Consider the following 12,244-nt stretch of genomic DNA (forward strand, 5'->3'; position numbering starts at 1 on the left):
GGATGCTTACCAGGGGACCATGCCTGCCTGCCTGTCGTTCGCCAATGTGGCACCACGAGGCAACTAACAAATGTCATAAAACGGGCAACGGGCAGTATCACGTTGGCCCAGAGTAGACCCTGTCAATCCATATGGCTGAATCTAGCTGAGCGGAGAGAACTAGCCAATCAAAGCAGGATTAAAACCGCGGTTGGCGAAGAGAGAGGTTCTCGGCTCCAGGCACTTCCAGTTCGTTTGCCAGAGAGCGGGGAAACCCACTAAACTCTGGGCATCCAGAACGTCCTGGGCTTACCTGAATCCAAGAACGCGCTGGATTTATCTGAATCCAGGCCCTCCCCAAGTGCTTTTGATGTTAGAAATTGGAGAGTCGTTTGGCATTCAGAGGCCTCTTCCTTTTGGTTCAGAAGAGGTCCAACTGGTATTTCACCTCTATTTTTTAAGGGGGTCGTCTTAAATTCAGAGTCGCCTTCTCTTGGGGTCAACGAAAGGGTCTGGCTCAGCAGAAGGCAGCGTCAAGCATTCAAGGTCACAAAGGTGGAAAGAGAATGGGGGAATTGGGGAGAGAATGTTTAATCTATAGGCAAGATACGGTTATTGTTAACAACACTTGTTCCAGTGATGAGATGGAAGTCCTTATTGTGTGTGTTGGTGAGTGCTTGTCTCATTTGTGTTTGTCCTTTTGTGTTGTGAAAATTGAATAAAAAGTATAAGGCCAAAAACAAAGGTGGAACGAGCCGCTCCCCGTATCCGCTGCCCGTATCCGCTCCCGTATCACATTCCCCGTATCTCAGCTACTCCCCATATCTCATTCTCCACAAGCTTTTGTGCGAACGTGTCTAAAGCTGGGGGAGCGGCAACACGGGTGCCTTGTCCTCCTGCGGGGCAGCACCGCAACCCGTGGCCGTTTCTTGACGGGTCGCATGCCGCAGGAAACCCCCAAGTGCCTTGGTTCTCCGGGAGCCCCTGCCTGTTTAGAGGGCATACCGGAGCGGCAACATCATCCCGTCCCCTTGGTGCTTGGGCACCACCACGCCGTCTCTCCTCCCCTGCTTGACATCATCACACCAATTTGGGAAGAGCCGTTCTAAAGAGCCCTCCCGGGCCACCCACTCTGCTCCTGCGGGCGCCGGGCCTAATCCTTCCTTTCTCTAGCTTGCCGTCTCCGTTTGAAAGCCGTGCGCTTCTCCCCCCCCCCCACTTTTATTTTACCCACTCCTTTTTCTCCTCAAAGGGACAGTGGAGGAATGACAAGTTCAACGGACAAGGCTCTATAATCCATTGTTCGGGTGCTACCTATGCAGGACGCTGGCTCAATGGCTACCCCGTCGGTATGTACTCCGATTATGCGGCCAGGTTAATAATGAGGCTTCGGAATAATACCCGCTGCCTTTCACCCCGCTGATTAGTACGGTCAGGCGGAGGCATGGGCCCTGTGGATGCCTGGAATGCGGCGTCTGGAGAAATAAAGGCACCCGCGAACTCTTTGGGGAGGTGGCCGGCCGAGGCGGGAATGGGTGAAGGAGTCGCAAACGAGAGCACCGCCGGTCTGGTCGCCGAGAGTGTGAACGGTCCCCTTTTGCTAAGCAGGGCCTGCTTTGGTTTGTGCCCAGATGGGGAACTACATGTGAGCGTTGCGAGAGATTCCCCTTAGGGAACACAGCCGTAGCGCGGCTTTGCATGCCGAAGGCCCCAGGTTCAGTCCCTGGCAGCATCTCAAGATAGGGCAATTTTGCGCCAGTTGTTTGGGGGTAGGGATAAAGAAGGGTTATCCACCAGTGTTCCCACTAAGAGGGATTCCCAGATGTGGTTGACTACAACTCCCAGAATCCCCAGCTGCAATGGCTTGTGCTTGGGGATTCTGGGAGTTGTAGTCGACAACATCGGGAAATCCCTGTTAGAGGGTACAGTGGTGATAACCCCTTCTTTATCCCTACCCCCAAACAATTTGTGCAAAATGGCAGTCATTTTTGCAGAGGAAAGGATTAAGGTTAGGATAACACTGAACCCTATTGTTGTGCTCTCTCTCTGGAGTAATCTTTGGGGGATATTCCTGCAAATTGTCATTTTCCATGCCCTTGACAACGTTGGTCACATTTTATAGTCGTCTCTGTGTTTTAAGAACTCATCAAAGCCTTTAAAGCACCCTTGCAAATTTGGCGACTGCGGGCCCGAAGGTCGGGACAATCGTAGCACGCGAATGCACTGAAAGCTGAAAGTCTGGCAATGCGATCACCTCTTTTCCATCTGTAGTGGGGGCAGACCGTGTGAAAAATCAGCGTGAGCAGATCACCAATCACCAGATGGTATCCCCCCCCCCCCCCCGCCAGTTATCTCATGTACGATATAAGAAACATGTACGATATAAGAAACAGAATTGACTGAGTGGAGAAAGGAAAGGACGTGTGTGTGTCCCAGTTCTGTTTTGTTTTTTAACAGGGATATAACCAAGAAATGTTGACTGTTTTGTAGGACAAGCAAAGAAGATCGTGATTTTGGGACCAGAGGTCATTGATACCGTTCCAGGCTATGCTCACACACTTCACGTCCAGCTGCAAGACGAAGAAGGAGAGCTTTCCGAAAGTAAGGACATTTTTATAGGTCTGTGGTGCTGTATAAAAATTGCTCCCAAGGATGAGCAGAAAACAAAACGCCAACGAGAGAGCACCGCATTTATTTCCACCACCACCACCACACACACACCTTCATTGGGGATACTATGCAATCAACTTATTACATTTTGTTCTCCGGCTTTTACGGGGCTTTGCGTTTCAAAGACACAACTTGGCACCCATGCTGTTCTCCATCAACCCTCAAGAGGACCCTTTTGAAATGGAATTGGCATGTAGGAAAAACAAGCATATAAGCTAACTGGCTTTGCAGATGCGTAGTCTGTCAGCATTTTGTTGACAATATTTTGTCCATCATTTGTTTGTGGGGGGCAGAGCACTCTCGTGACTGTCTTCAGGGGGGGTGATGTTGCTTCATTGGAACATAGGAAGCTGCTTTACGGAGTCCAACCATTGGTCCATCTTGCTCAGTCTTGCCTACACTGGCTGGCAGCAGTCCTCTGAGGTTTTAGTCAGGAATCTCTCCCAGACCTAACTGGAGATGCTGCCAGGGAGGGAACCCAGGACCTTCTGCTCAGTGGCAGAGCATCTGCTTGTATGCAGATGGGCCCAGGTGTGACCAGGAAAGTCCCCTGCCTAAAACCTTGGAGAACCAGTCAGTGTAGACCTCTCTGAGCTGGATGGATGGACCAAGGGTCTGACTCGGTATAAAGTAGCTTCCTGTGTTCCTGTGGGGTTTCAGGCTAGTTTAAATGTATAATATGCATGCACTCCTGACTTTTTCTTTTTCTGTTAGTGATACCACATCCTAACATTCTATGTTTCCTTTTGAGATTTTTTTTTTTTTTTTTTTTTTGGCTTTCCAAATCCTCTGTTGCCACGTAGGGCGCCTCTTTGCATTTTCTCACTGGCCGTGGAAGTTTCACTGGTGGGCAAAGAGGGGTCACCCAAGTCTCTTGCTCTGGAACCGTACGGCTAAAATATGGGACACATACCAATGAAGGAAGGAGAGCTGGTCTTGTGGTAGCAAGCATGACATGTCCCCTTAGCTAAGCAGGGTCTGCCCTGGTTGCATATAAAAGGGAGACTTGATGTGTGAGCACTGGAAGAGATTCCCCTCAGGGGATGAAGCCGCTCTGGGAAGAGCAGAAGGTTCCAAGTTATCTCCCTGGCAGCATCTCCAAGACAGGGCTGGGAGAGACTCCTGCCTGCGACCTTGGAGAAGCCGCTGCCAGTCTGTGAAGACAATACTGAGCTAGATGGACCAATGGTCTGACTCGGCATAAGGCAGTCTCCTATGTTCCTATGAACATGTTAAGATTCAGACAGCTGAAGGCTTGGGGAACCACCAATTTTTTACAAGCCTTGCTTTCCATTTCCCACTTCTTTAGACACTTACCATGATCCTGCTGTCGACCCCCTCTCCATTCAAACACATACCACTCCTGTCAGGGCTGCAGAAATCCACTAGTCTACTAGTCAGTGACGAGTGAAAAATGACACCTGGCAGGTGGAAAAGGTCCTGACGCGCCATGTACCACCATAGCTTGACGAGTAAAATGTTTTGGTCTGGCTGATAAACGGAATCAACATTTCTCCACCCCTGCCTCCCATGATTACAAGCTTTGGGGGCTTCCCGTTGTGTGTGTTCTCTGGTCTCTCCAGCCGTGCTGCGGATTCAGGTCGTTCGCACAGTGCCGATCGAGACAGGAGGGGTGCCCAGACAGGGTCGGAGAGCTCCTTGATCCGGAGTCATGTAAACCCCCAAAAGCAAGATAGGAGGAGGGGAGAGCCGTCATGTGGGAGCTGCGTCTTTCGCCAGTTCTCGGTCAAACGCTGGGAAGAGCGTGTGCTCCTCCGAGCAAGCACCCACCTGCCACACGATCACTCCCCTCTCCTCCCATCTTGCTTGTTGAGTTCACACGACCATGGATCAGAATCGCACCGGCTCTCCTGTCCTGATCCTGCCCGGTGTGAACTAGCCTGCTATCAGATGCTCGAGTCTCCATCTGTTCCAGGTGTTTACTGTCTGTGGCCTCTCTGCCCTTTATATATATTCGCGTTCATTGTAACAAACTGTTATTTAAAACGCCAACTTTTCCGGGTTTTTTTAAAAAAGAAAAGAAAGCTCTGACCCAAAGAGGGAAAGGTCTTTTGTTTGTTTGTTTACAAGCGAAAGCTGTTGGGGGCTTCACCACCGTCCGTTTCAAATCGCTGCTGCCGAAGTCAAGGCTACCTGGAGCACGTTGTAATTAAATGGATGCCGCCGGGGACATTTCCCAGAAATGACAGCATTTATGTCACCTGCGGGGGTTTTTTGGTTGTATTTATCCTCCTCCACCCCACCAAAAAAACCGAACAAAAAACCCTCCGAATCCAAGCAAAACTCAGCTCTGAAAGGCGTGCTTGCTCACCTTCTTTCCTGGCTTCTCAGCTGGTGCGGGAACATCCTCAGAAAGCAAAACGTCCGTTCCTTTGTCCCTCCTGGCAACTGAACCTAGGAAGCTGCCATCTGCTGAGTCAGACCCCTGGACCATCTGGCTCAGGACTGTCTACACTGACTGGCAGCAGCTCTCCAAGGTCTCAGGCAGGGAGTCTTTCCCAGCCCAACTTGCAGAGGCCAGGAATGAACCTGAGACCTTCCGCCTATAAAGGAGGTGGACATCAGAAGAGCCCTGCTGGATCAGGCCCAAGGAGGCCCCTCTAGTCCAGCATCCTGTTTCCCACCAGATGCCTCCAAGAAGGCCACAGGCAAGAGGGGAGGGCCTGCCCCCTCTCCTGCGTTTTCTCCCCTGCACTGCCACTGCAGGTGCTCTGTCACTGAGCTGCGGCCCCTCCTCACAAGAAGCTGCCTTATGTGGAGTCAGACCCTTGCTCTAGCGAGCTCATTATTACCAGCACTGACTGGCAGCAGCTCTCCAGGGGTCTTTCCCAGCTCTGCCGGGGGATGCCGCCTTGGGATAAGGAGCTCAGAAAGGGGGACATGGTTATTTTTACCCTCACGACCACCCTGTGAGCTAGGTTAGGCTGAGAGAGACATGACTGGCCCAGAATCACCCAAGTGAGTTTCATGGTTGAGTGGGGATTCGAACTCGGGTCTTCCCGGTCCTGGTCCGACACTCTGAATATTGTTCATTGCTGGAGAGATTCTGGGCATCGTTTTTGAAGTGTCCCCTGCCGTGAAAAACGCCTTGCAAGCCGAAAACTAGCCCCAGAGGCAGCCATCTGGGCTCGCCCCCCCCCCCCCCCCTGTTCTCGAGGCGCTGGTTGAAAATCAGCTGATCCCCTGTTCCCTTTTCTGGGCAGGTGAGAGCGGCCGGCTGCTGGAAATCAGCGCCGGGATCCGAAAGGAGCCACTTCCGGCGATCGGCAGAAACAGCCTTCCCCAGTTCATTGCGCAAAGCAAGGAGCAGCCGGTTGAAAGCTCTCTGTAAGTAACCCTTTTGCTCAGTCTCTGTTTTCTGGTGCGGAGAAGCAATACCCTGAACGGCTCCAAATGCTTCCTCCATCTCGTTTGGTTTCTCTCGGACCCATTCTGGGTCCCAAGCAGTGTCCCCCTATAGCCGGGGTTCCCAGATGTTGTTGACTACCACTCCCAGCATCCCCCGCTGCAATGGCCTGAGGCTGGGGATTATGGGAGTTGTAGCCAAGAGCCTCTGGGAATCCCTGTTACAGGGAAATCTGGGTCCTAGGTTTTGGGACTCAGTGGCTAAATGCCTTCTCTAGTTGAAATCTGTGAGACTAGGAGTGGAGAGCTGGTCTTGTGGTCGCCAGTGTGAACGGCCCCCTTGGCTAAGCAGGGCTCATCTTGGTTTGCACTTCGATGGGTGACCACATGCAAGTGCTACAAGATATTCCCCTTAGTGGGTAGAGCCATAGGTCCGTGATAGAGCATCTGCATGCTTGCATGCAGAAGGTCCCAAGTTCAGTTCCCTGGCAGCATCTCCAGATAGAGCTAGGAAAGACTCCCACCAGAAAAGTTGGGGAGCTGCTGCCAGTCAGTGCAGATGGTACTGAGCTAGATGGACCAAGGGCCAGACTCAGAAGGCAGCTGCATATGTGTATCAGGAGCAACCATAGCTCAGCAGTCGGGCATCTGCTTTACATGTAGAAGGTCATAAGAACAGCCAAGATAACCCAAGGCCTATCCAGTCCAGCATCCTGTTTCACACAGTGGCCCACCAGATGCCTCTGAGAAGCCCACAGGCAAGAGATGAGGGCATGCCCTCTCTCCAGCTTTTGCTCCCCTGCAACTGGGACTCAGAGGCATCCTGTCTCTTAGGCTGGAGGTGGCCTGTCCCCTCAGACTTGTAGCCGTTGGTAGACTTGACCTCCATGAATCTGTCTAAGCCCTTCTTGAAGCCATCCATGCTGTTGGCTGTCACCACATCTTGTGGCAGAGAATCCCATAGGCTAATTATGAATGAACCTAAGTGTTATTTCACAAAGTACTGTGCGTGAAGACGTACTTGCTTTTGTCACTCCTAAATTTCTCGGCAGTCTCTCCAGGTAGGGCTGTGAGGGACGCCTGCCTGAAACCTTGGAGAACTGCTGCCAAACTGTGTAGACAATACTGAGCCAGATCAACCAAGGGCCAGACGCAGTATAAAGCAGCTTCCTATGTTCTAAGTCATGGAGCCGTGACAAGTGCCTTCAGAGGTCCCATGCTAGAAAGGATGGCAATAACCCTCTGACTGTCGCTCTCCAGTTTCTGTGAATCACAGTGTTCTTTAATATCAGGCACTCAGGCAGAGAGGATTTATAAGCCAGCGACATTGTTCTGCGCTGGAAAAATGCCTCTTTCACTCATTTCCCCCCTAAGAATACCAGCAGGGCCATCAACTTGGAAAGCACTTCAAAAACCACGGAGGAAATGACAGCACTCCACTCTATTAAGCAGAATTCACTGTCAAATCGAAAGGCAAGGATTTGTAGATGCATCCGCTGGGAAGAGGGGAGATTTAGCAGCTCTGGTCTCAGTCGTTGCCCTATGCAGCAGGTCCCCAGGACCGCACACACACAACAGACAGGTTATCCCAACAACCTGGATCTTCAAAGTGAGGCCTGCATGCCTTAACTGGCTAGAGAGAGACAGAGAGAGAGACACACCATGTTTTCTCTGTGTGTGTGTCTGCCTGTCTGTCTAACATTCATTTATTTTCACCAGGTAAAAAGGTGAAAACTTAGTGGCAGATCATCTTTGCAGGCACAACATCCAAAATCCAGTTAGGCGACCTTCAGGTAGCAGCTTCTGGAAGGGACATCCAGCCTCTGGGAGAGCTGCTGCCAATCAAAGTAGTCGCTATGTAGTAGTCGCAACGTAGAGCGCAGCGGACTACTGCAATGCACGCTACGTGGGGCTGCCCTTGAAGACTGTTCGGAAGCTTCAGCTGGTTCAGAACGCTGCTGCAAGGATGCGCGTGGGCGCAAGTCGCTTCACGAGTGTCACACCCATCCTGCGGCAGCTTCATTGGTTACTCGTCCGCTTTTGGGCTAGATTCGAAGTGCTGGTACACCCACTAAATATATTAAAATAGTCCGCTAGATCAGTGTTCTTCATTGTAAGGCCTGGGTGGCCAGTGGCAGCCTTCATCAACCCCAAGTATGGCTCCTGATTAACTGCTTATTGCTTCGGCCAAAGCTAAAAACTCTGTACAGTAGCCAGCACCATGCAGAGGTAATCATTCCCACAATGCACTGCTGTGCTTTGGTCAATGCCGGTGGGGTTGGGGGGCTCCTCTAAGGGAAACGGAGCCCTCTTGAGCCCCTGCGCCATCTTGGAAGGTGTGCACAGAGTGCTGGGAAGCGTAGCCCTTCCCAGCACTTTCCTCCTGGAGCTCTTAAGAGAGGACTCCTCCATCTCTCTTACAGGGCCCTCCCAGCCCTGAGAGCAGCACAGGATTGTGTGGTGGCCAGCACACTGGGAAATGGCTCTTGCATTGAAGGCGTTTTGCCCAAGTGACCCCCACTTGAAAAACAGTGAAGATAGATTGGGCGAGATAGATCAAGATTCCCTCCTTTCGTCCCTGATTACGGACGTCCCCACTTTATCTGGATGATTTGCTCTCAGATTATAAAAGCCTACCCGTGCAAAATAAAGACCCGATCCCGTTTTCTTCCCCAGTGGATCTGAGCATATTAGTTATCCTTTGAAGATGGCCGCGTTTGGAAGCCAGGAGCCTCAAGCCTCCCTCCCCGCTGTTGGCCCGTCTGGCTTTGCCCTTTCGGAGCTGCCAATCCCCGAAGGAAGCCTGGGACCGAAATCCGGCTCAAAACCCTGGGATGGTGCAGGAGACGCCCTTGGCGACCGGGATGGTAAGTCGAGATAACAACGGCTTAAGCTGGAGTGCCCGGCTTTTGCAGTCCACTGAGAAACAAAAGGAACCATCTACCCCTCAGCCAAGCAAGCAAAAACCCAAGGCTGAGATGGGAAATTCAAAGCAAAATTTTTGGCGAAGTAACCAAAGGGGTTGTGAGAGAAAGAGAAGCACCCAAAGAGAAACAACTTGAGCAAAATTTCTGAGTGGCAGAAAGATCTGCACACCCTTGATGTACTCATCACTACCACGCCATGAGGGTCTCATCGATCTTTCTAGCTAAATCCGCCTACTCGGAATTGTATCTCAAGGTTTATTATAGTCCCAGTGAGTCAAAGCTGCCTACTCATCTTCTACATATATACATTTGAAGTCTATATTGTTGTTTTGGTTTCCTAGAGGACACGGAGTAACAGATGAGCTAACACTTTCTTTATAAATATGCCGGTATTATTTTACAGGCCAGTTATTCGCGGAATTATTCATAGGAGCCTGAATGCCGAGATCTTGGGAGTTGAATCAAAGTTTAATCACTTTGGTTTATTGTGAACCGTAATATTAAATCCACCCCGTATAACTTGATACATTGTAAATACACCATTTGCATCTTAATACACTCCACTCGCTAACAAAGCGGAGCGGAACGGAGCGGTAGTTAAAATAGTGTCTATCTTTGGCGTCCGGAGCGTTTATTTTGATAGCCCCACATGTGTGTCATGCTGGCCTCTGGTCCCACTGGCCAGCTCTGTTTTTATCATATTCAGTTGGGTTGGGTTTTGCTCTCTCTTTTCTTTTTCTTTTCTTTTTTTGCCTTGAACCAACATAAATGTTTATAAGAGACCTTATTTAACACCTGACCCCCGCTATTGAATTACCAAAAGATTCGAGATAGTAAATAAACGTGCCCTCTCTGGGTTTGATTCTCCCCTCCAGCATGTTTTGATAGTAATATTTCAGGTCAGAAATTAAAATGTAGTTTCCTTGTTTAGGAAAATACTCGAAGCGGAGAAAGCGGCCAGGGAGGTGGCCACGTCGTGTATTCTCAGTGCCACTTTGGGGGAACGATGGGACTGAGATTTCAACGGGGCCCTGAAAGGGAACTTGAAGTTGCATCTAACAATTCCAGGAAGCTTTTCCTTAAAGGGCTCCTGATTCCCTTGCTGGACTCTTAGAAGCTTCTCCATTAAAGGGAGAAATCTATCCCTTGGCCAGATGAAAGAGGGATAGGGCCAGAACTTGGGTCCTAAAATGAGCTGTCCACCACGACCCCAAGATCCCTCTCCTGGTCAGTCACCGACAGCTCAGATCCCACCAGTGTATACTTGATTGCCACTGGAAGGGACCAATTCCCTGCTAATCGGACATACTCTGCAAACCTGGCAAAGAAGCACCTTTTAATGTGGTGATTTTCTTGATTGAGCAGGAGGAGAGTGACTGGCCCTATCCACCCCCAGCACAGCACCCCTCCAGTGACTGTTGCTGGTATTGATCTTATGTTTCTTTTTAGATTAGATACAAATCCTACAACACTCCTGGCTCCATCAGCTTCTGCTACTAGTTCTAGGGTAGAGTAATGAGTGAACGTGGCCTCTTTAAATAACGGAGGCCTTTTAAAGTAGTCATTTCCAGCTATCGGACCATAATAGACGAGAGTCTAGTAACTGGACTGTATTGTCTGACATTGTGCTGTAAAGCTTCACTCTGGTGGATGGGGGAGCCAAAGCAGGAGTGCCTGCTACCCTGTGAAGTCTTCTCTGAGTCCCAGGCACCAATTCAGCATCTCCACTGCCTCACCTGAATCAGATGTAAAGGAGAGGTAGAGCTGGGTGTCAGCAGCGTCTTGATGCCCCCTTACCCCAAACCTCTGGATATGTTCACTCGGTAGCTTTCATGCAGAAGTTAAAAAGCATGGGGTGCAGTGCAGAACCCCGTGGAGTCCCATGGCACAGTTTCCCGAGAGCCTAGCCACTGTTCCCCAGAACCACCTTCTAAAATCAGCCTTCCAGGTGGGTCTCCAGTTCTGTACCGGATACCAGATGCTGTGCAAACTCTATCCTGGTGTTAGATCCTAGCTGCTGGCCCTTGGCGCGGACGTGAAGCAACCCATTCCTGCTTTGACTTTTATAAGAGCAGCGAAACGTTCGGCGTTCTCCTGCCGTTTGGATGTTTTGTTCTCTCCAGTTCTGAAACGACCATAAATTATGGTTTACAGCGGCACCGCCCCGTCCGCAAATGGACTCCCAGCAACAATGCTGATCTGTTTGTTTTATTCTGACATAGCCCAAGTGGAATGAGACACACGGGCCGAGGAGAACTATTCCCCTTGCGGTCTTTGTATCTTACAAAACAACGTGCAACACGGCCGGCCGTTTCCAAGCACTGACAATAGCAACCTAATTTTTCTGGCTGCCCTTGCTCCTTTTAACCCATCTGTTTTAATATTTTGGGTTGGTCTCGTTGCATTTTCTGCCGCATCAGCGCAAATACTTCTCATACTTCTGGACCAGAGGTGGCTATTCTGTTACATGTCTTAAATTCTGTGGAATTTACGAGACTTGGGAAATCGGCCTTTGGTGGAAACCAGGGCTTCGGAACATGCAGATTTGTTCGTATTCGGGCCAGCCTTGGGGCAGATGTGGCAAGCGGCTTCAAAGGCAGCAGTTCTGAGAAGTACTAAGTCAACAAGACCATCGGAAATGCCACCAAGGGCCAGGCTGCCTGCTAAGCTTATCTCCTGCCTTCTGGCAGCCTGCAGTAAGATTGGGGCGGTTGTTCCATGAGGCAAGGTGAGGCAGTCACCTCAGGCGGCAGGATATTGAGTCGCCAGCAGGGCGGCAAAATGCCTCCTGCCATCGCACTCAGAACAGCTCTCTTTCAGCCATCTGCTTATCGCAGGCTTTGTAAGGAGTGCCTCTCTGCACGAGGCTTGCAAGAAGCATGAGGAGAGAAGAAGAGACTGCTGGCAACTTTCTCTCCTCCTCACCCCCGCTTCACTTTCAGAGCTTCCAGGGGTCAGCATTGAAAGGGGGATGGACTGTACCAGAGGGATGGGGCAAGGCAATATCTGGTGCCTTGCCTCTGGCACTGCAGTACCTTGGACTAACCTGGCTCTTGTGCTGTGCCTCAAGTTTCTGGCAGTTGCCTTTTTCCCCCCACCAGAATCCTCTTCAGAACAGTAGCTGCCATTTCCCCCCCACCCAGAATCCTCTTCAGAGAATAAACAAATAAAAAGCAAGTAGATTAAATGTCTCCTTTTAAGGCCGAATGAGAAATAATGAACATCAGAAATATTTTTGATGTGATAAACTCGATGGAAATCACTTTTGAAGAGAGGGTTCCATAGGAACACAGGAAGCTGCT

At 50.4% G+C, this 12,244-nt stretch overlaps 1 protein-coding gene across 3 annotated transcripts in view; it reads left to right on the forward strand.

Annotated features, from left to right (window-relative positions):
* MORN1 (MORN repeat containing 1) overlaps nt 1–12,244 on the forward strand; it is an 87,933-nt gene that overhangs the window by 22,649 nt on the left and 53,040 nt on the right. For all 3 annotated transcript variants that reach the window (XM_053281502.1, XM_053281503.1, XM_053281504.1), the window contains 4 exons: nt 1,232–1,328; nt 2,470–2,580; nt 5,874–5,997; nt 8,692–8,882. In XM_053281502.1, the coding sequence (XP_053137477.1) occupies nt 1,232–1,328; nt 2,470–2,580; nt 5,874–5,997; nt 8,692–8,882 (523 nt within the window). The remainder of the gene's footprint in view (nt 1–1,231; nt 1,329–2,469; nt 2,581–5,873; nt 5,998–8,691; nt 8,883–12,244) is intronic.

Source organism: Hemicordylus capensis, chromosome 16, assembly GCF_027244095.1.
Source record: "Hemicordylus capensis ecotype Gifberg chromosome 16, rHemCap1.1.pri, whole genome shotgun sequence".
Lineage (NCBI taxonomy): Eukaryota > Metazoa > Chordata > Lepidosauria > Squamata > Cordylidae > Hemicordylus > Hemicordylus capensis.